Consider the following 24,885-nt stretch of genomic DNA (forward strand, 5'->3'; position numbering starts at 1 on the left):
ACCTAAATCAAATAGCCTCAACGTGCCACAAGAGAGTTTCATTCATGCCACCAGCCCCGGTCCCAGCTGAGAAACCAAACTTATGATTTATTTTCTCATTTGTTATAATGCACCGATTTCCAGGCTTTAAATTCTACTCGGTGGCTGAGACTGAGTTTGTCGGTACATGTTGTCAGAGTGAGTGGGCTAAATGGTTTCACCCATGATTACAAGCACAGAGTCACTGATTGATTGCCACTGCATAGCCAGGTTCCCAAGTACATAAACAGAGGTGAACTTCACCGGCTCTTCACCAAGTGCAGTGATGTGGGTGAAAATCATTTACCACAGAAATTTCTCACTGAAAACACTTGGAGGTTCCATTCACCCAACCAGATTTGTGCATTGGTCACAGAATGGATCCCATTGCATGGACTCAGTTAGACTCAGGGTGGACGATGGCACAGCGGTAGAGTTGCTGCCTTACAGGGCTCGTGACCTGGGTTTGATACTGACTACGGGTGCTGTCTGGGTGGAGTTTACATGTTTTCCCCGTGACCGTGTGGGTTTTCTCTGGGCGCTCCAGTTTCCTGCCGAACTCCAAAGACATACAGGTTTGTAGGTTAATTGACTTTGGTAAAAAAAAACTGTAAATTGCCGCTAGTGTAAATTGTCCCTGGTGTACAGGATAGTGCTAGTGTACTGGAGTTGCTGATCGGTGCGGACTCGGTAGGCCGAAGTGCCTGTTTCTGGGCTGTATCTCAAGAGAGTTCAATGAGAGCTCAATGCTCTCAAGACAGTGTAACTAATTGTAGACTTTCGAAGAGATCCCCCTCCCCTCCCCCCACTCACCATCAACAACACCACAGTCACATCTGTGGAGTCATTTAAGTTCCTTGGAACCATCATCTCCAGGGACCTTAAATGGGGGGCCACCATCGACTCCACAGTCAAAAAGGCCCAACAGAGGCTGTACTTCCTGCGGCAACTGAAGAAACACAATCTGCCACAGGCAATGATGGTCCAATTCTATACTGCTATCATTGAGTCCGTCCTCACCTTCTCCATCATGGTCTGGTTTGGCTCAGCCACCAAGCACGACATCCGGAGGCTGCAACGGATCGTTCGCACAGCTGAGAAGGTTGTTGGCTGCAACCTTCCCCCCATTGACGAACTGTACACTGCAAGGGCCAGGAAGCGAGCGGGCAAGATCATCTCTGACCCCTCTCACCCTGGTCAAAAACTCTTCGAGGCACTTCCCTCTGGAAAGCAACTCCGGACTGTCAAAGCAGCCACAGCCAGACATAAAAACAGCTTTTTTCCACGAGTGATAGTTCTACTCAAAGTCTGTAGTCTCTTTCTTGCTCCGGTTTATTTTCACCCACATGCTTAGACCGTAATGTTGTATCCTTATTGTTTTGATGCGTTTATGCTTTATTCTTAATTGTTAACTGTATGTTTGTGTTGTCATTTGTGAGCGGAGCACCAAGGCACATTCCTTGTATGTGCACATATTTGGCCAATAAACTTATTCATCCATTCGTTCATTCATCTCTAAACTAAACTAAACTAAACTTGGAACTGATATTTACAGTCAGATTTATTCTAGCAGTCAGACATTGCATAAACACAAACATCGCACCTATTTGCACAGCACACCATCACAAGGAACGTGTTCTTCATGGCATAACCTATGTGGGAATCATTCTGCTCTCATCGTTTGCAGCTCTGCCTCGAATTATGACTTTTTCTGTTCCAGGACATTTGTGGCATCCTGGAAGACAGTTACATGTCCCAGACAATCATCACCAGCGTCATCTTCCTACATCAACCTTTATGATAAATTTACCCAAAGGTAATTGTACCCAACAGGAGCAAGAGAAAGCTTTGCTGGACTTGAAATGAGAATTCTGTTTTGTAACAAACCTGCTGTAATATTGCAGCTCCCTCTTCTGTTGGCTTCGAGCCATTTACCAATCATCCCCCTTTGAGAAATAACTCCACCCCCTTGTGGGCAGTAAGTGTGGTGTCGACAATTGTGTTGCAATGAAGATAGAATTATATAGTGATCATAACACACAAGCATTTGATTCAGCTAGTCAGTCCCCAGTGAGTTTCACCAGTTTCTTTTTGTGTTGTCACCCTTTTTTTTAACCCAAAATTATGTAATCAATTATTTACAATAATATTTACAGGACGAAATAAATCAAAACAAAACCCACCGTCATAATACAAGGCAACCAAATATACTAAACACACTACTATACAACTATATTACAATCCTAGTCAAGGATGCATCCAACCCCCGCGGTGCCCAGCGGTCCCGGAGATCCCCCAGGGTGCCCGTGGACAGCGCGTAGTCCCTCTCCAACACCACCCGGGCGCGGACGTAACCCCGGAAAAGGGGCAGGCAGCTGGCTCGGGCAGAGCCCTCTTCCGCCTGGCGCCGTGAGTCGCGGATGGCCAGCTTGGCCAAGCCCAGGAGCAACCCAACCAGGACATCGTCGTCCCCACCCTCTCCCCTATGCACAGGGTGTCCAGAGATGAGGATGGTGGGTGAGAAGTGCAGCCAAAAGGCAAGGAGCAGCCCCTTTAGATATTGGAACAGGGGCTGCAACCTCACACACTCCATGTACACGTGGTACACAGACTCACACACTCCATGTACACGTGGTACACAGACTCACACACTCCATGTACACGAGGTACACACACTCTTCCAGCCTGCAACAGTGGCAGGCAGCTGGCGAGTCTGTGAACCGCGCGAGGAACAGGTTGCAGGGGACTCCTTGGTGCAGTCGCCCCCACCCCAGGTCCCCGATGGAGAGGGGCAGAATCTCTGCGTAGAGGGACCCCCTCACGACTGGAGGGCAACACCGACCGCTACTTAGTGTCCGGACGGTGGACCAGGGCGAGGAAGTGCAAGGTGTGGAGGAGAAGCCGTACAGGACACGCCTCCCTGCGTCTCGGAGGGAGATGAAGGGTGTCGAGGAAATGCGGCTCATGTTGTGTGGGACCGGCTCCAGGGGAGGCCCGGTCGACAGCAACCAGGTTCCAGACTCTCAGCAAGTCCCGGTAGAAGCCGGGCATCTCCAGCAGGACAGCACGGCTGACGCCCACCATCGGGATCCGCATACCACCTTGAAGGCAGCGGCCCCGTTGGAAAAAGTGCGTCGCCAGCACGTGCCACCTGGGAGGACGCTCCGAGTACAGGTTTCTCTGCAGGGTCCTGAGGCGGAGAGCCGCCAACTGGGTGCGGATGCACACCAGCGACTGCCCGCCCTCCTCAATCGGGAGACTCAGGACCGCTGCACAGACCCAGTGCTTTCTGTTGCCCCAGAAGAAGTCCACCAACTTCCTCTGGATGATCCCAGAAAAGGTGGCTGATGGGACCAAGGTGGTGCGTTGTCACCCTTGAACTAGATTTTGGGAAAGTCTTTGATTTATTGAAATTATCTGTACGGAATTGAAGTAGCAAACCCGTTTGTAATGTCCTCTGTTGTTGTGGCTAGCACAATGAATATACGCCCGACATCTTGTAAGAAGATTTTATTACTGATCCTTCACCAGGAAACTTCTAGAAGGTCACCTGACCTCAGTCACAAGGCACATTGGCCAGCTGCTGCTCTTGGCCTCAAGGGGGCACTCGCATTTATATTACATATACATCACACCGTTCACTCATGTCGTGGTTACCGGTGTGCATAAAATAATATTCTCCCATACTCACTGCCCTGGTTTTTAAATCCTAAGATCTGTGGGCGGCTGAGTTGCTGCCTTACAGCACCAGAGACCCGTGTTTGATCCTGACCACGGGTGCAGTCTGCATGGGGTTTGTACGTTCTCCCCGTGACCTGTGTGGGCTTTCTCCGGATACTCTGATTTTCTCCCACAGTCCAAAGACGTACAGGTTTGAAGGCTATTTTGCTCGGTAACATTGTAAATGATCCCTAGTGTGGATATTGTTAGTGTGCACTGGGCCGAAGAGCCTGTTATTCACGCTGCATCTCTAAACTAAAACCAAACAAAGATGGACAATCTAGTAGAGTGGAGGATATTGTGTCTGCAAAGGGATAATGTTCATAAGTTTGATAGAGGCATGATATGGGAAAATGTGAGGATAACTGCCTTGGTATTGCCAAATTGGCACAGTGGTGCAGGGAGTAGAACTGCTGTCTGCTTGATCCTGATCTCAGGTGCTGACTATTTGCAGGTTTCTTTCCACATTCCAAAGACTTGCGGGTTTGCAGGTTAATTAGCCTCTGTAGTTTAATTTAATTTAGAGATACAGCGCGGAAACAGGCACTTCGGCCCACCGGCTCCACACCGACCAGCGATCCCTGCACATCAACACTATCCTACACACACTAGGGATAATTTACACATACACCAAGCCAATTTACCTACATACCTGTACTTCTTTGGAGTGTGGGAGGAAACTGAAGATCTCAGAGAAAACCCACGTGGTCAATGTGAGAACGTGCAAACCCCGTACAAACAGCACCCGTAGTCGGGATCGAACCCGGGTCTCTGGCACTGCAAGCGCTGCAAGGCAGCAACTCTACCGCCCCTCGTGTGTAGGGAATGGTTGCAAAAGTGGTATAACATAGCATTTGTGTAAATGGGTGATCGATAGCCAGTGTGGGCCGAAGGACCTGTTTTCATGCTGTTTCATCCACTAAACTATGTGGATGTATGTGAGGAAGAAAAGTTTGGAAGTTAGTGGGGAATGGGTTGAGAAATGGGACTGAGTGGCTCGATCCTCAAGAGAGCTTGCATGAGCTTGATGGGCCAAACAATCTCTTTAAAATTGCAATGATCCTCTCATCGTTATCACGTTGTTTGGGACAAGTTACTGTGAACAATTAGACCTATTCCTTCTTTTACTTTTTAATGAATTTCATTGGCGTCAAAGTGCTGAAGAAGGCTCTGTTTCATCGTAAGTCGGTCTTTGCCTCAGCAGTATTTGAATTTGATCACTTTTCTTGACAACGTTACCTTGGTGTGAAGTAGTTTTGGCTTCTGTAGCTAGACTAAGGAGGTTGGTTAATGGTGAGACTGTTCTGATGAGCATAAAACTGATGCAAAACATGTCAAATTAGCACAGGGAAAGTCTATGCTCAATGTGCATACATTTGTGAGGTTGTTCTAAGGTCATAAGGGATAGGAGTAGAATTAGGCCATTTGGTTCATCAGGTCTACCATTCAATCATGGCTGATCTATCTCTCCCTCCTAGCCCCATTCTCCTGCCTTCTCCCCATAACCTTGGACTCCTGCACCAATTAAAATATCTATCTATCTCTGACTTTAAAATATCCACTGACTTGGCCTCCACAGCCTTCTGTGGCAAATAATTCCACAGATTCACCACCCTCTGACTGAAGAAATTTTTCCTCATCTCCTTCCTAAAAGAATGCCCTTTAATTCTGAGGCTATGACCTCTAGTCCTAGACTCTCCCACTCTTGGAAATATCCTTTCCACATCCAAAATCTCCATTTGGTCTGAAAAAAGGTTCCTTTTGGATGTTCCTTCAATATATTAATTATCCCCAAACTGCCCATACATTAATTCAAGTTTCAAGGGTGATATCATCTGAATTGAAACTTAGATGGCACCTAGAGTGTTGTAAATAACTTGGTGGAAAATAACACAGAGCCTTTGATAGTTTTCTGGTGGTCTTGTACTCCTATTTCAATATAAGTCCAGAATGGCTAAAGTATATGAATCATAATCTTGACCCGAAACGTTCTATCCATGTTCTCCAGAAATGCTGCCTGACCTACTGAGTTACTCCTGCACTCTGTATCTGTCTATGAGTCAGTTTACACTGAACACGTTGTATTTCTGATTATTTTATTTTGTTTCTCTATTTGCAAGACTGTGATTTGTAATCAAATAAAACTACGAGGGTTAACGTTATTGGTTTGACAATTTGCAAACATTCTGTTGGTGTTAGCAGGAGATTCACTGAATGGCAAGGTCAGGATGTGGCCTTTCATTACGAACTACAAAACCTGTCCTGGATGTCACCATGTAAGCGGCCTGAACTGATCCTTCCAATGATTAAAACCATTGCGGGATCTCACTGGAGTCTGAATCTCTCGAGTTCAAATAATGAGTTCACCTTTTTTGTTGTTGTTTTTTTTTGTGTGTGCGTATGTGTGTGTGTGCATGTGTGTGTGTGTGCGTATGTGTGTGTGTGCATGTGTGTGTGTGTGCGTGTGTGTGTGTGCATGTGTGTGTGTGTGTGCGTGTGTGTGTGTGCGTGTGTGTGTGTGTGTGTGTGTGTGTGTGTGTGTAGAATACACACAATCTCGTACACCTTCATCAAATCTCCAAAGAAACCTATGGCTCCAAGGAGAACAATTGCGGCTTCTCCAGTCCAACTGTACTGCCTGCTCTCCACCCTGGAGCAACTGCACAAAATGTCTTCTGCACTGGATTCCTGTGCTGGGATTGTCAGTCACAAGGTGGCTACTGATGCTGGTGTCATTTTAAAGGGAATTAAATGCTCAAGAGAGTCAAGAGTCAAGAGTGTTTTATTGTCATACTAGACCAAGTGGACCCATTGGGCCCAAACCTGCATTGGTGCAGCACCCTCCCCTCCCCTCCTCTCCTCCTCCCCCCTCCACTCTCCCCCCTCCCCTCTCCCCCCTCCCCCTCCATCTCTCCTCCCTCTCCCTCCACCCTCCCTCCTCCTCCCCCTCCCTCCACCCCCCTCCCCCTCCCCCCCTTCCCCTCTCCCCTTCCCCGCCCCCACTCCATCCCCCTCAACCCCCCTTATCCTCCTTCCCCTCACCCTCCTCCCCTTCCTCCTCCCCCCTCCCTCCTCCCCCCTCCCTCCTCCCCCCTCCCTCCCTAGGAGATAGATTTCAAATCGTTTGGAGATAATTGAAGAATATATTTTATAGTCCACATTTAGAATTGATATCGGTCTGTAGTTGGTACAATTTTCCTTGTCTTTGTTCTCTTTGGGGATTAATGTTATATTTGCCTCTTTCCATGATGGAGGTGTCTTGCCTTCTTTGATGATCCAATTAAAGGTTCGCAGAAGAAGTGGGTTCAGCTCATTCCAAAATATTTTATACCATTCTATAGGGAACCCGTCGCTGCCTGGGGCCTTGTTTGTATTCATCCTACCAATTGTCTTCTCTATCTCCTCCAGTGATATTTCTGCTGTGATTGTTTTATTTTGTGTCTCTCCAATAGAGGGCAGTTCTATTGGACTTTAAAAAGTCCTCATTGATTCCCCATCTACTGTAGAGGTTTGTGTATATAATTCTTTATAAAGCAAAGAGTGGGGATAAATGGATCCCTTTCGGAATGGCAGGCAGTGACCAGTGGGGTACCGCAAGGTTCGGTGCTGGGACCCCAGCTATTTACGATATACATTAATGACTTAGACGAAGGGATTAAAAGTACCATTAGCAAATTTGCAGATGATACTAAGCTGGGGGGTAGTGTGAATTGTGAGGAAGATGCAATAAGGCTGCAGGGTGACTTGGACAGGTTGTGTGAGTGGGCGGATACATGGCAGATGCAGTTTAATGTAGATAAGTGTGAGGTTATTCACTTTGGAAGTAAGAATAGAAAGGCAGATTATTATCTGAATGGTGTCAAGTTAGGAGGAGGGGGAGTTCAACGAGATCTGGGTGTCCTAGTGCATCAGTCAATGAAAGGAAGCATGCAGGTACAGCAGGCAGTGAAGAAAGCCAAAGGAATGTTGGCCTTCGTAACAAGAGGAGTTGAGTATAGGAGCAAAGAGGTCCTTCTACAGTTGTACCGGGCCCTGGTGAGACCGCACCTGGAGTACTGTGTGCAGTTTTGGTCTCCAAATTTGAGGAAGGATATTCTTGCTATGGAGGGCGTGCAGCGTAGGTTCACTAGGTTAATTCCCGGAATGGCGGGACTGTCGTATGTTGAAAGGCTGGAGCGATTGGGCTTGTATACACTGGAATTTAGAAGGATGAGGGGGGATCTTATTGAAACATATAAGATAATTAGGGGATTGGACACATTAGAGGCAGGAAACATGTTCCCAATGTTGGGGGAGTCCAGAACAAGGGGCCACAGTTTAAGAATAAGGGGTAGGCCATTTAGAACGGAGATGAGGAAGAACTTTTTCAGTCAGAGAGTGGTGAAGGTGTGGAATTCTCTGCCTCAGAAGGCAGTGGAGGCCAGTTCGTTGGATGCTTTCAAGAGAGAGCTGGATAGAGCTCTTAAGGATAGCGGAGTGAGGGGGTATGGGGAGAAGGCAGGAACGGGGTACTGATTGAGAGTGATCAGCCATGGTCGCATTGAATGGCGGTGCTGGCTCGAAGGGCTGAATGGCCTACTCCTGCACCTATTGTCTATTGTCTATTGTCTATTCCTGGAAGATATGTTCTATTTCTTTTGGATCACTCTTCAATTTCTGTGTACAGGGGTCCTTAATTTTGTGTATGGTGTTGTCAGCCTGTTGTTTACGTAGCCTCCGGGCAAGTAATTTAGTGGATTTAGGGCCTAGCTCATAATGTGCCTGTTTTACAAATCTTGCTTTTTTCTCCACCTCTTGACCCGATATTCCATCCATTTGTCCCCTCAAATCTTCTATTTGTTTATAAGTTCTCTGGTCCTTATTATTTTTGTACTTCTGTTCTAAATCCTTCAGGTCTAATATCAACTTATTATATGTTTTCATTCTGGCCTTTTTGATATGTGATGCCCTAGCTATTAACCGACCTCGTATTACAGCCTTCAATGAGTCCCATAGTATGGATGGGTCCACCTCCCCATTGTCATTCTCCTCTAGATATCTTTTGATTTCCAATTTAATGTCATTCACAGTTGTTTTATCATTCAGTATTCCAACATTTAATCGCCACTCTGTGTTTTTCCTTCTACTGTCCATTTGAATTGTTAGGTATATGGCATTATGATCTGATACATCTGCCATGCCAATTCTACAATCCATTACCCTATAGCAGTCTTCTTTCTGCATTAAAAAATAGTCTATTCTGGGGTAAACTGAGTGCAGTATTGAGTAATGCGTATAGTCTCTTTCTTGAGGGTGAAAATTCCTAAGACGTCAAGAAAACCAATTTCTTCACAGGTAGTGTTTAGTAGTTTTGTGAACTGGTTCTTATTCTTCTTTTTACTTGTTGTATCAAGACTATGATTCAATACAACATTCACATCCCCCCCACATATACAAATTCCTTCTGCTTCCATTGCAATAATATCAAATAAGGATTTGAAAAATGTTTATCACAGCATAGATATTCACCAGTGTCAGGATATTATTATCAATTTTGCCCTTTACTATGATATACCTTCCTTCTTTGTCTAATTTAACTGAGTTTGATATCAAGATTGCCGCTCCTCTTTTATGACTACAAGTATGTGAGCTATAAATAGTATGTGTTTTTATATCCAAATCTTTTCAGCTTCTCGTGCTCTTGTCATGATAAATGGGTTTCTTGTAAAAAAGTAATATGCATCTTCTCTTTTTTCAATTTAGTCATGACTTTGGCCCTCTTAATTGGATTACCCAAACCATTAACATTTAAAGACATCAGCTTAAGTCCTTGACATTGCATCATTATACTTAGTATGATTGATTTCACTGTATCCCCTCAACTCAACACCAGAACCATTCTGAACAACAAACCGGAACAGATCAACAAACAAAGGTGTTTTGCCTGGCAAAACAAAACAGAACATCAAAACATAGATGGACTTCCAGAAAAGGGTACCTCTCTACACCATAGATCCCGAATCTCTTTGTGAATTGAGGGGGGAAGCCTAACACTAAGAAAGGGCCCTCTCCTGGATAAGGGGAATAACCCTCTATGGATTCCTCCACTCATTCTAGCTCAATATATTTCGCTAATCTCCCTAACAGTCCGATTTATCTAGTGCAGAAAGTTGTATTAAATCAACATTAATTACACTCACATGAGGTCTGTGATGCTTGGTGATATTCCTAGAACCAGGCTTATAGACGGATTTGTCTATGAATATGCATATCCATGCACTTATTTGTAAACCTAGGATTCCATAAGAACTCAGTATCTACCATATTGTGGCGGAGACCACTGTATTATCCATGTCTATGCGTACCTTCATAATCATATCTCAGTTCAAGCATGACTCTTTGGTTGGAATTCTTGGAGGTGCTCCCATGCCCGTCTGTCTGTCTCTGATTCTCCGTGTCCCCGGCGAGCTGCCACGGCGCCGTTTGGTGGAGTTGTTCAAGCAGCGGCGACGTGTCCGTGTCTCCCCGCGGCTCTTCCACTTTGTAGCCTCTCCGTTGTAGCTCTCGCACGGCTTCCCTTGCGTTGTTGTAGGGTTGGGGTCCGCTGCCCCAGTGAATACGTATCTTGGTGAATGGGGTCTGAAAGCGGATTCCTTCCTCTTTTAGGATGCTTTTAACATGTTTGTATGCTTTACGTTGTTGTACTACAGCAGTAGTATAGTCGTGGTCAAAAGACAGCTTTCGTTCTCCAAGTTGAATCTTCTTTTGCCATGCCTGTTTGAGAACCATCTCTTTAACTTTAAACTGGAGAAAGTGGACAATTATGGGTCTCGGAGGTGAGCTGGGGCTTGGTTTCTGTGCCAGGGCTCTGTGTGCTCGTTGAATCTGTAACTCTGTCGTTTCAGGGATTGACATTTCACTTCTGAGCAGTTTCTCCACAAACTGAGGTACTGAGCTGCCTTCTGCACCCTCCGGCACACCATATATCCGCAGATTATTTCTTTGGGATCTGGACTCCAGATTGTTCAGTTTGTCGACAAGTATCTTCTGACCTTTCAGTGTTTGTTGGAGTACGTTGTTTGCAGCAGTATTCCATGTTTACAGCTCCTCTCTTCGGGCGGCGGCCTCTTCCGTTTTTTAATTTTGGTCTTGTGTGTTCGTCGCCATCTGATGATTCATTTCATGTTTAAATTCGGCCAGCTCTTCCCTCATATCTCGCTTGAATTTGTCTTTGAATGATATGAAGTCCACTTTTAATTCTCTTCTCAAGTTGCTGATTTGTACTTATGCTTTTTAATCTCTCATGAAGGGCCTCTGTTGCATCGTCTCCGCCAACTGGTTTGATTTGTCTTCGTTTGTGTCGCTTCGAGCCTGTCCTTCTGTTTCTTGCTTTTCTTGCATCTTTCTGCTCTTTGTTTTGACTCCCCACTCACATTGTACTCACTTAAAACTGAAACACTCGCTTACTTTGAATTCAGGGGAGGTTTATTTGTCCGACTGTACGGAGCTCTTTGTCTAATCAACCACCAGGCTCTGCTGTCTACCAACACTCTTGACTCTTGACTCTCTTGAGCATTTAATCTATAAACTAAAACTCTTGTTTGTTTGTTTGTTCCTGAACTGTAGCCAAAACTGTACATGATAGCGCGGCAATTTTAGGCCCACCTTACTCACCGTCGTCCCTTTGGTGCTAATGGAAGAAGCTTCATTGAAATCGGTGTTATATTATAAAAGTTATTCACATTTTAAAGTTTAAATCTATCTCCTAGGGAGGGAGGGAGGGAGGGAGGGAGGGAGGGAGGGAGGGAGGGAGGGAGGGAGGGAGAGAGGGAGGGAGGATAAGGGGGGGTTGAGGGGGATGGAGTGGGGGGGAGGGGAAGGGTGGGGGGATGGGGAGGGGGTGGAGGGAGGGGGAGGGAGGGGGGAAGGAGTGAGGGCAGAGGATGGAGGGGGCAGGGGGAGGGGAAGGGGAGGGGGGTCGAGGGGGGAAAGGGAGGGGGGAGTGTGAGGGGAGGGGAGGTGGGAGGGGGGAGGGGGAGGGAGGGGGGAAGGGTAGAGGGAGGGGGGAGGGGGGAGAGAGGAGGGGGAGGGGGAGGAGAGGGTGCTGCACTAGTGCAGGAGAGGTTTGGGCCCAAAGGATCCACTTAGTCTAGTTCCCTTTAAAATGACTACATCAGTGGCCACCTTGCGCCTGACAATCCCAGCACAGGAAGCCAGAGCAGAAGATGTTTTGCACAGTTGCTCCAGGGTGGAGAGCAGGCAGTACAGTTGGACTGGAGAAGTTGCAATTGTTTTCCCTGGAGCCACAGGTTTCTTTGGAGAGTTGATGAAGGTGTACGAGATTGTGAAGAGCTCAGATAGAGTAGATGGAAAGAAACCATCTCTCTTTGTAATTGTGGAGGAAGGAACTGCAGATGCTGATTTAAACCGCAGATAGACCCAAAAACCTGGAGCAACTCAGTGGATCAGGCAGCATCTCTGGAGAAAAGGAATGGGTAATGTTTCGGGTCGAGACTCTTCTTCAGGGTTTGAAGAAAGCTCTCGGCCCGAAACGTCGCCTATCCTTTTTCTCCAGAGATGCTGCCTGACCCACTTAGTTATTCCAGCTTTTTGGGTCTATCTTCTATTTGCAATTGGTTTGGTGATCAGAGGACGCAAGTTTCAAATGAAGGGAATGAGGTTCAGAGAAAACTTGTGTAGAATAACATTTCTATGCTAGGGTGGTGATGATCTGAAACTCTAGTCCAGCAAGGGCTTTGGGAACAGCCAAAAGGGAATTCTACTGGCATGAGAGAAATTAATTTGCAAGGCGTTGGGAAGGTGGGAAAGAACTGGTGAATGGGGCTGAATAAATTGCACAACTTGGAGGTAGGATGGAGTTGATGGGCCACATGGCCACCTTCTGTTTGGAATGATTCTGTGAACTCTTTGGGTGAGGGAGGGATGGATCCCTCTGTTGATTTGTGTGGGACCACGCTTAACGCTCAGTTACTTCGCAAATGATGTTCCAGGTACTGGATCAATGCCCTTTGGAGACGGATTATCCCAGTGATGCAAAGGGTTATCAGTGCTGAGGATTGTGGGCCCAGGTTTAACCAGCAGAACCCACATGATAGCATAGGGAAGGAAGGATGAAAGATTGCTGCCGGCTCTTTAAAAACACTTGCAGTATAGTAAATGTATTCACCCAGAAGGTTCCGGAGCACAAGAAACAGCACGACAGAATTAAAACGAGCAGTAAGTGGATCATCCAAATGCTTTTGTGAATATTATTACCTGGAATACACTGTAGACCAACGCCGACATTGTGAGTACTGCCAGTGCTTGCAGATGCAACGATTTACACATTGTCACTCTTCTGTCAACGGACTGGATATGATTGAGTCATGGAGTCATCGGGTCTACCGCACTCACACAGGCTCTTCGGCCCATCCTGTGCATGCTGACCATCAAGTACTCATCTACACTGGCATTTACCAGCACCTGGTCCATAACCTTCTACGCCGTGGTGATTCAAGTCTCACGTAGACATTTGTTAAATGTTGCGAGAGTTTCTGCCCCAACCATCCCCTCAGGCAGGACATCCTGACCATCGATGAAGGATTCTCTCTTATTTTTTCTCTCAACCTGTTTTTCCATTCCTTAAATCTTTGTCCACTAGATGGAGGTATTTTGTCAACATGGTTTGGTCAAGTAGAAGGTGGTTGTGGAGGTCAGCTCTCCAAGGTGATCAGCCTAGGGCCATGGAGGAGCAAAGTACAGAAAGTGTGCACAGTGCCCGAGAGTTATACAGCATGGAAACAGTCCCTTTGGCCCAACTCGTCTGTGCTGATCAACATGCCCCTTTTAAGCTCGTGCCAATCGCCAGCATTTGGTGCATATCCCTGTAAACCTCTCCTCTCCATATACCTTTCCAAGTGTCTTTTAAATACTGTTACAGTACTCGCCTCGACTGCCCACTGGCAGCTCAGTTCATACACCCACCACTCATTGAGTGAAAGGTTACCTCTCAGGTTCCTATTAAATCTTTCCCCTCTCACCTTAAACCCTGTTTCTTAATTCTTCTACCATGGGCAAAAGAATCATTCATAGAGTTATTCAGCATGGAAACAGGCCCCTCAGCCCAACTCATCTGTGCTGATCAAGATGCCCCATCTACACTAGTCCCACACCCGTCCCATCTCTCTCAAAACCTTTCCTAACCATTTGCCTGTCCGAATGTCTTTTAAATGTTGTTATAGTACTACTCCCTCTATAGGGGATCTCATTCCATATATCCACCACCATCTCTGTGCCCCTCAGGTTCCCATTAAAACTTTCCTCTCTCACCTTAAACCTATGCCCTCTGCTTCGTGTTTCCCCTTTTTTCTGGGGAAAAGATTATGCGCAGTTATCCTATCTATTCTCCTCTTGATCTTACACACCTCTGTAAGGTCATCCCTCATTCTAGCCTGCCCAAACCCTCCCTATAGCGTAGGCCCTCAAGTCCTGGCAACATCCTCGTAGGTCTCCTTGGCACTCTATCCATCTCTTTCCACTCACCCTATCTATTCCCCTCATGATTGTATGTACCCCTATGGGATCGCCCCTCAGCAATATTTGACAATGTCAATATGAAATGAATGTGCCCAATAGTCCCCTCAGTTCTGATGAGTCAGATAAACCGTGTTTGAGTCAAGTCAAATCGCAATCCGGTATTGAAATTTGTTTTTTAATATAAACAACACATGCCCTGGATCATTTGACGAGCAACCATTGCAAATACTTGTAAGAAAACGTTTGTTACTATTAAATTTTAGGACAACTTTACGGGGACCAAAGTCCATTTGCGCAGGGCAACACAACTGTCACTGATATGTGTCACCAAATTTACAAATGCAAAATACATAGGAGAAAGGATGGTGTTTGGGCTAGCTCCCCCCAGCCCAAAGAATAAATCCATTGTCCTCTACATCCGCTGAAACAGAATACACCAAATATCCAAAGTGTATTAACAGATGAACATGACCTGGATTGACCTCTAGTGCAGAAGCCATTTTACAATTTGGAAGTTTTTAAAAAATATAAAAATTTCCTCCTTTTTCCAATTTCATACATCCATCTAAACAGCATCAGTCCCACAGGAATGCCTATTAACAGCGTTACCCCTTAAAAATTATTCACCTTAAAAAAATAAAAATAGAAAACGACAGTCAGTGGTATCAATGATATTTAGGCATTGGCGTCAGATTTTTCCAGTGCACTCTCAATCAATCTCTAAAATAACTCTTTACCCCTGTAAAGGACATGAAAATATTTGACCGATTCTTTGGTGCGTGACTCGTTTCTTCCCGTGTGAAGTATAAAATTCCCTTAGTAGTAAACAAACGTAGAAACACCATGAACACTGGGGAAGGTCCACACGCACTCCTAGGTTGTGGATCCAATGGAGTCAGAGTGGAAAGTTACGTAGCCCGATGAGGCAGAAGGTGAACTTAAAAAACTGTTGGTGCTTCCTTTACTTTCCACTTTCCTCAGCCTTTCCTGATTGTCCCAGGAGACACAGAGGTCTGTCCGAAAACGCCTGGAGGCTCCCTCCTTAATGATGGGGGTGGTGAGGGTGGACAAGCTACACTGGGCCCCTGCTTTCTTTGGGGCCATGCTAGGGTCTTGGGGGAAAGAGGTCACCAAGTAACCCCGGGGTGCACTGCATTCCTTACTCGCTGACAACCGGTGGAGAACGTGAGGCTCCCTCTCGAAATTGGTGAGAGGGAAGTGGGAAAAAGTGACCGCATACTGTTCGTATTTATCCGGGATGAGGGTTATCGATGATGATCGCAGCGGGGTCTTCATTGGACTGGGTACCGGAGTTTCATCAATGTAATTGATGATTTCATCTCGGCTGAAACACTTTAGGTCATCGGAAAAATATTCCTCCTTGGGCAGCTGCTTTGGAGAAATGACACTGTCCACAGATTTCCGTCTTTTATGGAAAGACACGCATTCATCGTGTTGGGAGATCAGGCTGCTCCTCCTCCTCTCGTGCCGTGGGGAGCTGTAGTGCAGAACTCGGGCGATATCCTCTGAAGACCCCCATCTGTGAAGGTATGAGGTGATCTGCTTTGTTGCCCATACGTCTGTCTCATCGTGGGAGTAGCGCCTGCTTGGAGGAACCTAAGAGACATAGAGGAGAATGTGGCAGGATGAAGGAAGTCTTATTGTCCTCTCAATCAATGGGCTGGCTTGGGTGCCCCTACCAGCTCCGCACAATCCCATGTACACTCAATCAACACATAGGCAGCCCTGCCTTGCCCCCCCCCCCCCCACCTCTGCCACCAAGGTGGGTCAAGCTGAAGCTACTCTCCTGGAGGTTGAAGTACTGAGCAAACTAATCCTGAACTTCCTCGTTCCATTTGCTGAGGTCATTTGTCAGATGGCACAGAAGCTAAAGGGTGAGGGGGGTGGCGAGAGGGGGCATCACATTTATTGTACGGCTGTGTGCCACTTTGTGCCAGTACCATCCCGGTGTGGAGGAGTTATGATAAACATGCAGCACACGGTTGTGTCTTTGGAAGGTGATGGAAATATGAACACAGAACAAGCAGGATATGATAGGCCTTCCTTGTATTCCAAATGTAGCCACAGGCATTTCACCATCTCTTTCCCCATGTACCATGCATCTGCTAATGACCAGTGGGCACGACTTACAATGTCAATTATGATGGTGATGTCTTGCTACCCCTATTGAATTTTTCCGTACTTATTTCCAATTAGCCTGGACAATGTGCTCTCGCAGTTGTCAGTATTTTTATGCATCATTATAGTTGCAACAAGATAATTGGACAAACAAAAAACAAAAAAAATCAGCACAGCAAAAACAAGTAACCTTTCACAGAAGTGAGAGCAGGCACATTTGACAACCCGCAGAGGAGATATGAGAGGGAATGCCCAGAAGCTTGGTCAGGGAAGCAGAGGTTAAGGTGATCTCGCAGGCAGAGAGGATGGTGAGGCGGGAGGAGGCCAGAGCTGGAGACCCAGACTGCTGAAGGCATATCTGCCAGTGGTAGATGCACAGATACTGTGGGAGGGGGGGGATACAGGATTTTCAATAGCATCAATAGTTGAACTGCATTGGTTGTACTGCACATTGAGGTGTTCTTTGGGACGTGACAGGCTGCCAGCTCCATCTTAAATTAGTACGTGCTTCTTAAAACGTATGACCCAGAAATCAAGAGGAGAATTCATAACACATTACAGCTAATATAGTAACTGAAGTGCAGCCTCTGTTGTAACATGGAAGACAAAAGCTCTCAATGAATAATCATGTGATACTGATCACATCACATGCTTTCTGTAGAAAAAAGGAAATGAAGATGTACAAAAAAAGACACAAGTGTTGAAGTGACTCAGCAGGTCAGGCAGCATCTCTGGAGAACGTGGATAGGTGATGTTTTGGGTCGGGGTCCTTCTTCAGACTGATTGTAGGAGTGGGCGGAGAAACTCTGGCAAGAGCTAAATGGATACGGGCCAGGTGTTTTCCTTGATGGTCATGTCATTAAGCCGGAAAGAGTGCAGAGAAGATGTATGAGGATGGTGCCAGGACATGAGCTACAGGGAGACTGGGCAAGCTAAGACTTTGTTCCTTAGAGCACAGGAGGCTGAGGGGTGATCTTCTAGAGATGGATAAAGTCATAAGGGTAATTGACAGGATGAATGCACAGAGTCTTTTACCCAGGGTCGAGGAAACAAGACCCAGAAGACATAGGTTTCAGGTCAGAGGAGAAATATTTAATAGGACCTCATGGACAGGTTTTTCACTCAGATTGTGGTGAGAATATGGAATGAGCTGCCAGAGGAGATGCAAGTGAAAGAACAACATTTGAAAGATACTTGGACAAATACATGGATAGGAAAAGCCAAGGGGGATATTGGCCATTCGCAGGCAAATGGGACTAGCATAGATGGGGCATATTGGTCAGCATGGATGAGTTGGGCAGAAGGGCCCATTTCTGCATTGTGTGACTCTAAGAATATATGCATTTGAAAGCTCTTCTTCAAAATGTCCGGAGATGAGGTCTTATATGAATAAAGGTAAGCTGTGTGGCACTCTGTCAGTACTGCTCTGAAGTCTGAATGTGAATATTCCTGTAGAACGTCCTTAGAGTGAGACTTGAAGTCGCACTCCCCTGACTCAGAAGCAGCAGTGCCCCGTCCTGAGTCACACAGTGGCTTGTGCCAAGCATCTGCCGCCTGGATCTTAACTCCAATACATCATGTTCACCCAGCATGTCTCTTCTTTAATATTCCCATTCCTTATTCTCAAATCGTTTCAGCCACTGCTCCCTGCCTCTGTGACTTCATCTAACCTCTATCTGTTCCAGTCTCTGCATTCTTCTAATTCTAAGGCCTAGTGAGTGCCAGTTTTTAAAACCACTCTAGCATCGGCAGCCACGTCTTCCCTAAACATCGGCCTCTCCACCTCCTGCTCCTGCTGTAGAGAGAAGCCTCCTCTCCGACCACGCTTCAGTTCATCTGTTCTCATATCTCCATGTGAGGCTTGATGTCAAACACTTTTGTCTTCAATAACATTCGCATGATGAGCCTTGGAGCTTTTCCAAATGTTATCAGGGACATTTAAATGCAAGCTTTTGTTGGAGGGTTGACAGACTTAAAGGTCATCCATGAGAAAGACAGCCTATAAAGACCAGAAAACTCGCTCATTGGCACTGAATGAACCGTTCTCACCTCCATGAGGTGGACTCGTGACCAAAAGTTCCTCAGGGAGAAATTGGTGAATGACCTTATTTCTGGTTGGCATTCAGTCATTTCTAGTTGAAGTGAGATGATGCATCGATATTTTCCTCTATTGTGAACCATACCTCCCAATCAAAATGGGCAGCTACTCAGTGTTGGGAGTGAAATATACATAATGGACATGTGGCCAAGTTATCAGAGAGCTACAAGTGCCTAAAGCATTACTATCCTAGAGACAGACACCTTCAGGGGAAAGAGAAGGGAAAGCAGAACTCAATCACTTGCTTTCCTGCAAGAAACACAACTTAAAATACATCTTTAAATCATCGATTGTAAAACACGGTAATAAAGTTATATTGGACATAGGCTATTGTGTTTGGTCTTTCAGAGGACAAAGTTATTTCTTAACCAATTTAAGAGCAGCTTGTGGATTGTCTGCTGATCATTGTATTCTTGTTCTATCTGGAGATTTCCAGTTGACCAATTTTTAGAGAATCAGAGAGAGGAAGAAGACAGCTGGTCGATTTTCCCAGATTGCACTTTGTTCTGGAAAATGATTTTATTATTTGAAGAGCTAGGTGCACCACACTTTGAGATATCCATGGGCAATTCTCTCAGGCCGTCCACAGCAGCTTGCATTTACATGCCACCACCAATCACGTCACGAGATGAAAACTGACATTGAGTCAGAGAAGGTGCTATTGTTATGGTGTGACTCACCGGTCATGGGTTTAAAGTGGGGACAGGAAGTACCAAGGTTTAGGAAGGGAACCCAGGTGTCAAGTGCATGCAGTGGCAGAGATAGTGAAGGAACACATGGTATATTGTGATTTTATAACTCGTCAGTCCCAGGTAGATAAAGTTTGGGCAATGTGGCGTAATGACTGCACCTCACCATCAATGCAGTTTGACGACTTAGTAATTTGTGAAAAATTTGGAACATATTCCATCTTAAAAAAACACGACGTTCTGGAGTAACTTAGCGGGTCAGTCAGTATCTCTGGAGAACATGGGATAGGTGATGGTTTGGGTTGGGACCCATCTTCAGACCCGAAACATCATCTATCCATGTTCCCCAGAGCTGCTACCTGACCCACTGAGTTACTCCAGCATTAGTGTCTTTTTTTGTAAGCAGTATCGACAGTTCCTTGTGCCAACATATTCCATACCCTCATCAATGTGATTTGATACAGTACAATGGTGAGGGTGCAAGTGAAAGCCTAGAACCTCAATGATTGGACCCATGACCTGACGTTTATTGAATATGAATGGAGTAGACCAAGTTTTGTGCTGCCAGTCATAATCTTTGTGCACTCTTGAAGTACAGCTGAATCACATCTCATTGTGCAGGAATAGAACTTCTCATCCAGCTTTGGGCTTAGATGGAGGAAGGCACATCCAGCAATTGTGGGGCATGGGGAGGAATCAGAGGTCTGAATTGGAGAAACACCAAATTCTCAGAGCTGCAGTGGATTCCAGAAATAGGGAGGGCACAGATTTCAAAGAGGCACGGTTAAGAGGGAGATGTTATTTTGAACGTTATTGGACTTGACTGTTATTTTCAGCGAATACAGAAGTGATGTGTAAACAGGACTTGGTACAGGATAGGATGTTGACCACACTGAGAGTGGAGGAGAGGTCTCGGACCAGCAAATCCTCGAGGCAATAAAGGCACGCGTACAAACGTCGGCAGCAGATGAGCTGTGGGGAGGCGGAGGGAGATGGGCAGTGAGTGTTACAAGGGGCAGTCTTTGTAACGGAGCTGAGATGTGCTTAGATGCTCAGCAAGGTTCAAATTAATGGCATATTGGCACCTTCTCTGTGAGTCATGCCTGTTTATTCTAGCATCTGCAAGGCCATTCCAATTCATTACAGAAAAGAATGCAGCACAACAGAAACACAGCACATAATCATATAGACGTGAATGAGATAGTCAAACAATAGTTGAAATATACACGGGGGTGACGTTGGTGAGAAGCAGCTATGGAGCTGTTGGAACCAAGTGGCATTCCCTTTCTTATCCCCAACCGCATATTATTAATTTCCATAGAGAATGGATCATTCTTTTAACATGCGACATGACATTAAAATTCATGATCATAAATAATCTTTGTTGGCTGGGTACTTATGATAGAATACAAGACTGAGGTACGGATCATGAAAAAATAAACCCTGAACAAGAGATATAGTACTTCATCTCTCCTACAACACACAGATGGTTAAGGGAGATGGTTCCACATTATAAATTTGCTGACACTTTGCATCCCTTTCTGTCCATCTTGGCCTGCCGCCACTTGTTCTGGGAGTTGCCCTAGTGGTGTCTTCCCGTGGCTGGTCTCTGAGTCTTGATGGGTGGTTAGGTCAGGATGATGGGTCATGGTGCTTCTTTGCATTGGCAGAGAGCTTGGTGTGGAGAATACTGATGCTAATTGATTTCAAAGGGGAGGAAGAAGCACCTTCGGTGTTGGGACCGTTTTTTTGCTGGGATGGGAAGTTGGGTGGGTTAAAGCCGTGCCAATCTGTACCTCCATCAGTCTTGCATTCCTTATAATCTTCAAGCCTTTAAAACCCAACCTTGGCATCACCTAATGACCTCTTCCTAATTTATCTCGACTTCTTTTCAATTTCGACAGTGTCCTACACTAAGGGTCTTGGCCTTTATTCTCAGTTTCTGAACAGTCGCGAGGAAAGAAAGCGCATTTATAGTGCCCACTCCAGGTAGAAAGAACCCTGAATAAAGGCAGCCTCCTGGATGTGCACCAGAGCAACACTCCTGGGCACTTGACAGTCCATGACATGACCTTGGGGCTGCTTCTCATCATCTGGCAGTCCATTAATGAATGACATGAAGCAGCTAAGGATATCTCAAAGGAGGAAAATTAGGTCAATCTTGTCCAAATCTTTTGCTGCAATTCCAATTTTCCATAAAAACAGATAATCCTCGGTAGGAACTGAGTGAAGGAGCACACAGCGGACTTAACATAGCGCCGTGAAAGTGTGCCAAACGACAAGCCCCGGCACAAGGGGGTATCTCACGGGCTCACTGGGCAATTCATTTTGCTGGCAGTTTTGAGATTCGTGATTGTCTTAGCATCTGTAAAAACAGTATAAAAGCACATTTTTATTCTTCGGTGTATCGAAATAAAACTGGAGCAGCCAGCTCAACCAGATAAGATTCCAAAATGTTATACTCCGCTCCCTCCACACCCCGTCCACATCCATGCCCCTCCCCGCAACCTCACATTTGGCTCTTGTTGTGTGTCGTTTCTGTCGAGTCCAATTAAACCATGGCCCCCCCCCGCCCCCAGTTTCCAAAGATCCTCGAATTAAACGCCACTGTGTCTTGAGGGCAAAGGAATGTTACTGTATGAATTGTGAAACATCAAATAAAATAATCATCATTCTTCATTGACCAAAGTCATGGAGGAGCTAAGGCTTGATAGGGCATGGATGGTATCCAATCTGTGCAACTATTCATTTAATACTTTTAAATAATGAAATTATCCTTTAATTGAGAAGCCCAGCTCAATGGCCCCATAGGACCGCACAAAAAGGCAGTGAAGAGTTGAGGTTTAATCCCAGTCTGTGGTCTGCTGGAGTTATACCTGGATCTTAATAGGTTATGGATCATGAAGGGAATGGAAGTGGTATTCCAGTTTTGAGACCCAAATATAAGTTAGTCCAAAACATAGAAGAATAAACGTGTAGGAAGGAACTGCAGATGCTGCTTTACACCGAAGATGGACACAAAATGCTGGAGTAACTCAGCGGGACAGGCAGCATCTCTGGATGACACACAAAAAAACTAGTCTCGACCTGAAATGTCACCCATTCCTTCTATCCGGAGATGCTGCCTGTCCCACTGAGTTATTCCAACATGTTGTGTCCATCTAGAAGAATAAGCTTTGTTTTAAGCAGAATGAAGACACAGTTATGAGCAAGGAGTCAGTGTATTAGGAACTTGAATGAGTGAATCAGTAAATTGTTCTTAGTGGAGGAATGATCCGACGGAGATCAAATTAAAGGCATGGGAACTGGATTCAGACATTTGAAATGGGTGTATGGGGAAGTAAAGTTTGTTGAAGGTAAAGTTTTGCTCAAGGTGTGTTTGTTCCATTTGACACCAGAGAGGACACCTAGGTCAGGACGATCCCCAGAGTGGAGCACAGTGGAGCAGCAGTGTCTTACAGCACCAGAGACCCGGGTCCAATCTTTACCACGGGCACTGTCTGTACGGAGTTTGTATGTTCTCCTCGTGACCTGCGTGGGTTTTCTCGTTAATCTGGTTATTAAAGATCTGTACATTAATTGGCTTCGGTAAAAATTGTAAACTGTCGCTGGAATGTATAGGATAGCGTTAGTGTGCGGGGAACGCTGATCGGCACAGACGCGGTGGGCCTAAGGGCTTTTTTCCACGCTGTATCTCAACTAAACTAAACGAAAGATTATGGTTGAGGGTGTCAGTGAATGAAGCAGGAGGAGAAAAGCTGAGCACAACGAAGGACGATCTGGAGTGATGGTGGAGGAGATACACAGATTGATTTCAGTTTCATGCAAAGCCTGGGTGATCGTATCCTCGTGTGTAGGAAGGAACTGCAGATGCTCGTTTAAACCGAAGATAGATACAAAAAGCTGGAGAAACGGAATAGTTGACACTTCGGGTCGAGACCCTTCTTCAGACTCAGAGTCTGAAGAAGGGTCGAGACCCAAAACATCACCTATTTCGTTTCTCTATGGATGCTATCTGACCCACTGAGTTACTCCAGCTTTTATGTCTATATATTTGTTCGTATCCTCAGCTTGCTTTCGTAAATCATTGCAGATTCAGTGCCAGAGACCCGGGTTCGATCCTGACTACGGGTGCTGTCTGTACGGAGTTTCCACGTTCTTCTGCGTGGGTTTTCTCCGCCTGTGGTTTTCTCCGGGTGCCTTGGCTTCCTCACACATTCCAAAGACGTGCGGGTTTGTAGGTTAATTGGCCTCTTTGTTCAATTGTCTCTAGCGTGTAGGATGGAACTAATGTACGGGGTGATTGTTGGTCAGCGAGGAGTCGGTGGGCTGAAGGGGCCTGCCTCCAAGCTGGATCTCTAAAACTAAAATTACATTCTTGGCATTAGCACTAAATGATCTTATTTCACTTCTAGCAAACTTAATCAGCAGTCACCACTGTCCCCTCTCACTGGCCCATGTGCTCAGAACGTAAACGGTTGATTTGCAAATCTTAAAGGACGACTGGGAGATGGGTCACTCCACCACATGGAGACGTTGTAATCATTTCTTAAACAGAGTTGAACTTGAAAAGAGCAGAACACTCAAATCCTATCAATTTAAACTGTCCCTGTGCTCAATCTGTGGTTCCAAACCTCCAATCCTTTTTTGAAAACTTTGTTATGACTAACTCCTTTCTAAAACCAAATCAATTCAGGTATCTTTACCAGAAATCTGCGAGGAAAATTAATATATTCTCCTCTCTTTAGCCTTGGGTCTAATGATGGAGCTGCTGAAGGTGGACTATTACCACAACACGTGTTCACCTGACACCTCATGACTGACCAAAATCTCGCATATAGAAAGAAGCCTTGAAGCATGTGTCTTTTGGTTGCTTGAACGATTTTTTCTCTGCATAACTGCATGGACAACCCAGACAAGACTGTGTGTGTGTGCGTAGGGGAAAGTTTGGGAGTGAATTTTTGTGTGATCTTGAACACAAGGTAAAGCATTAAATGAAAACCAGATAAGATTTTCTTCTTTCCTGACCTGACCGAAATCCATTTGCAGAACATTGCACTGACACCAAATGACGCCTGATATTCACACTCAACCAGTAGTGACCAGTTTTGGTATAAGCCAGAATCTGTAGTTTCTTTTTATTACAAGAAATAACCACTGTTGGCCTGGTTCCATTCGTGCCTAAACATTTGCAGCCACACAAATTGTTGCCTATACGTCCACTGCTCACTGTCTTACTTCTGGTGCTCTTCAAGGATCTACCCTCCGCCCTCCTGTTTCTCACTGATGTCCACCATACATCAACATCATCCAAACAAGATGATGTAACTTGTTAATTTGTAGAGGGATGAGAGAAAGTCAGAGAAAAACAGTTTTACCCAAAGTGTAGCCAGGTTCTGAAACTCACTTTTTCAAAGAGTAAAGGAGGCAGGAATATTTAATAGTCACAGAGTCATGGAGCACGCCAACAGGCTCTTCGGACCAACTTGCCTATGCTGACCAAGATGCTCCATTTACACTAGTCCCACCTGCCTGCGTTTGGCCTATATACCTCTAAACCTTTCCTACCCATGTACCCAATCAAATGTATTTTAAATGTTGTTATAGTACCTGCCTCAACTACCTCCTCTGGCATTTATTCACAAAATGCTGGAGTAACTCAGCAGGTCAGGCAGCATCTCAGGAGAGAAGGAATGGGCGACGTTT

General features: G+C 45.6%; 1 protein-coding gene across 1 annotated transcript in view; it reads right to left on the reverse strand.

The window, feature by feature from the left end:
* Positions 1 to 14,453: 14,453 nt before the first annotated feature.
* The window catches only part of gpr153 (G protein-coupled receptor 153), a 131,574-nt gene continuing 121,142 nt past the window's right edge, over positions 14,454 to 24,885 (reverse strand). The window contains exon 6 of the mRNA XM_078425019.1: positions 14,454 to 15,870. Within this exon, the coding sequence (XP_078281145.1) occupies positions 15,127 to 15,870 (744 nt within the window). The 3' untranslated portion in view covers positions 14,454 to 15,126. The remainder of the gene's footprint in view (positions 15,871 to 24,885) is intronic.

This window comes from Rhinoraja longicauda, chromosome 30 (genome assembly GCF_053455715.1).
Source record: "Rhinoraja longicauda isolate Sanriku21f chromosome 30, sRhiLon1.1, whole genome shotgun sequence".
NCBI classification, from domain to species: domain Eukaryota; kingdom Metazoa; phylum Chordata; class Chondrichthyes; order Rajiformes; family Arhynchobatidae; genus Rhinoraja; species Rhinoraja longicauda.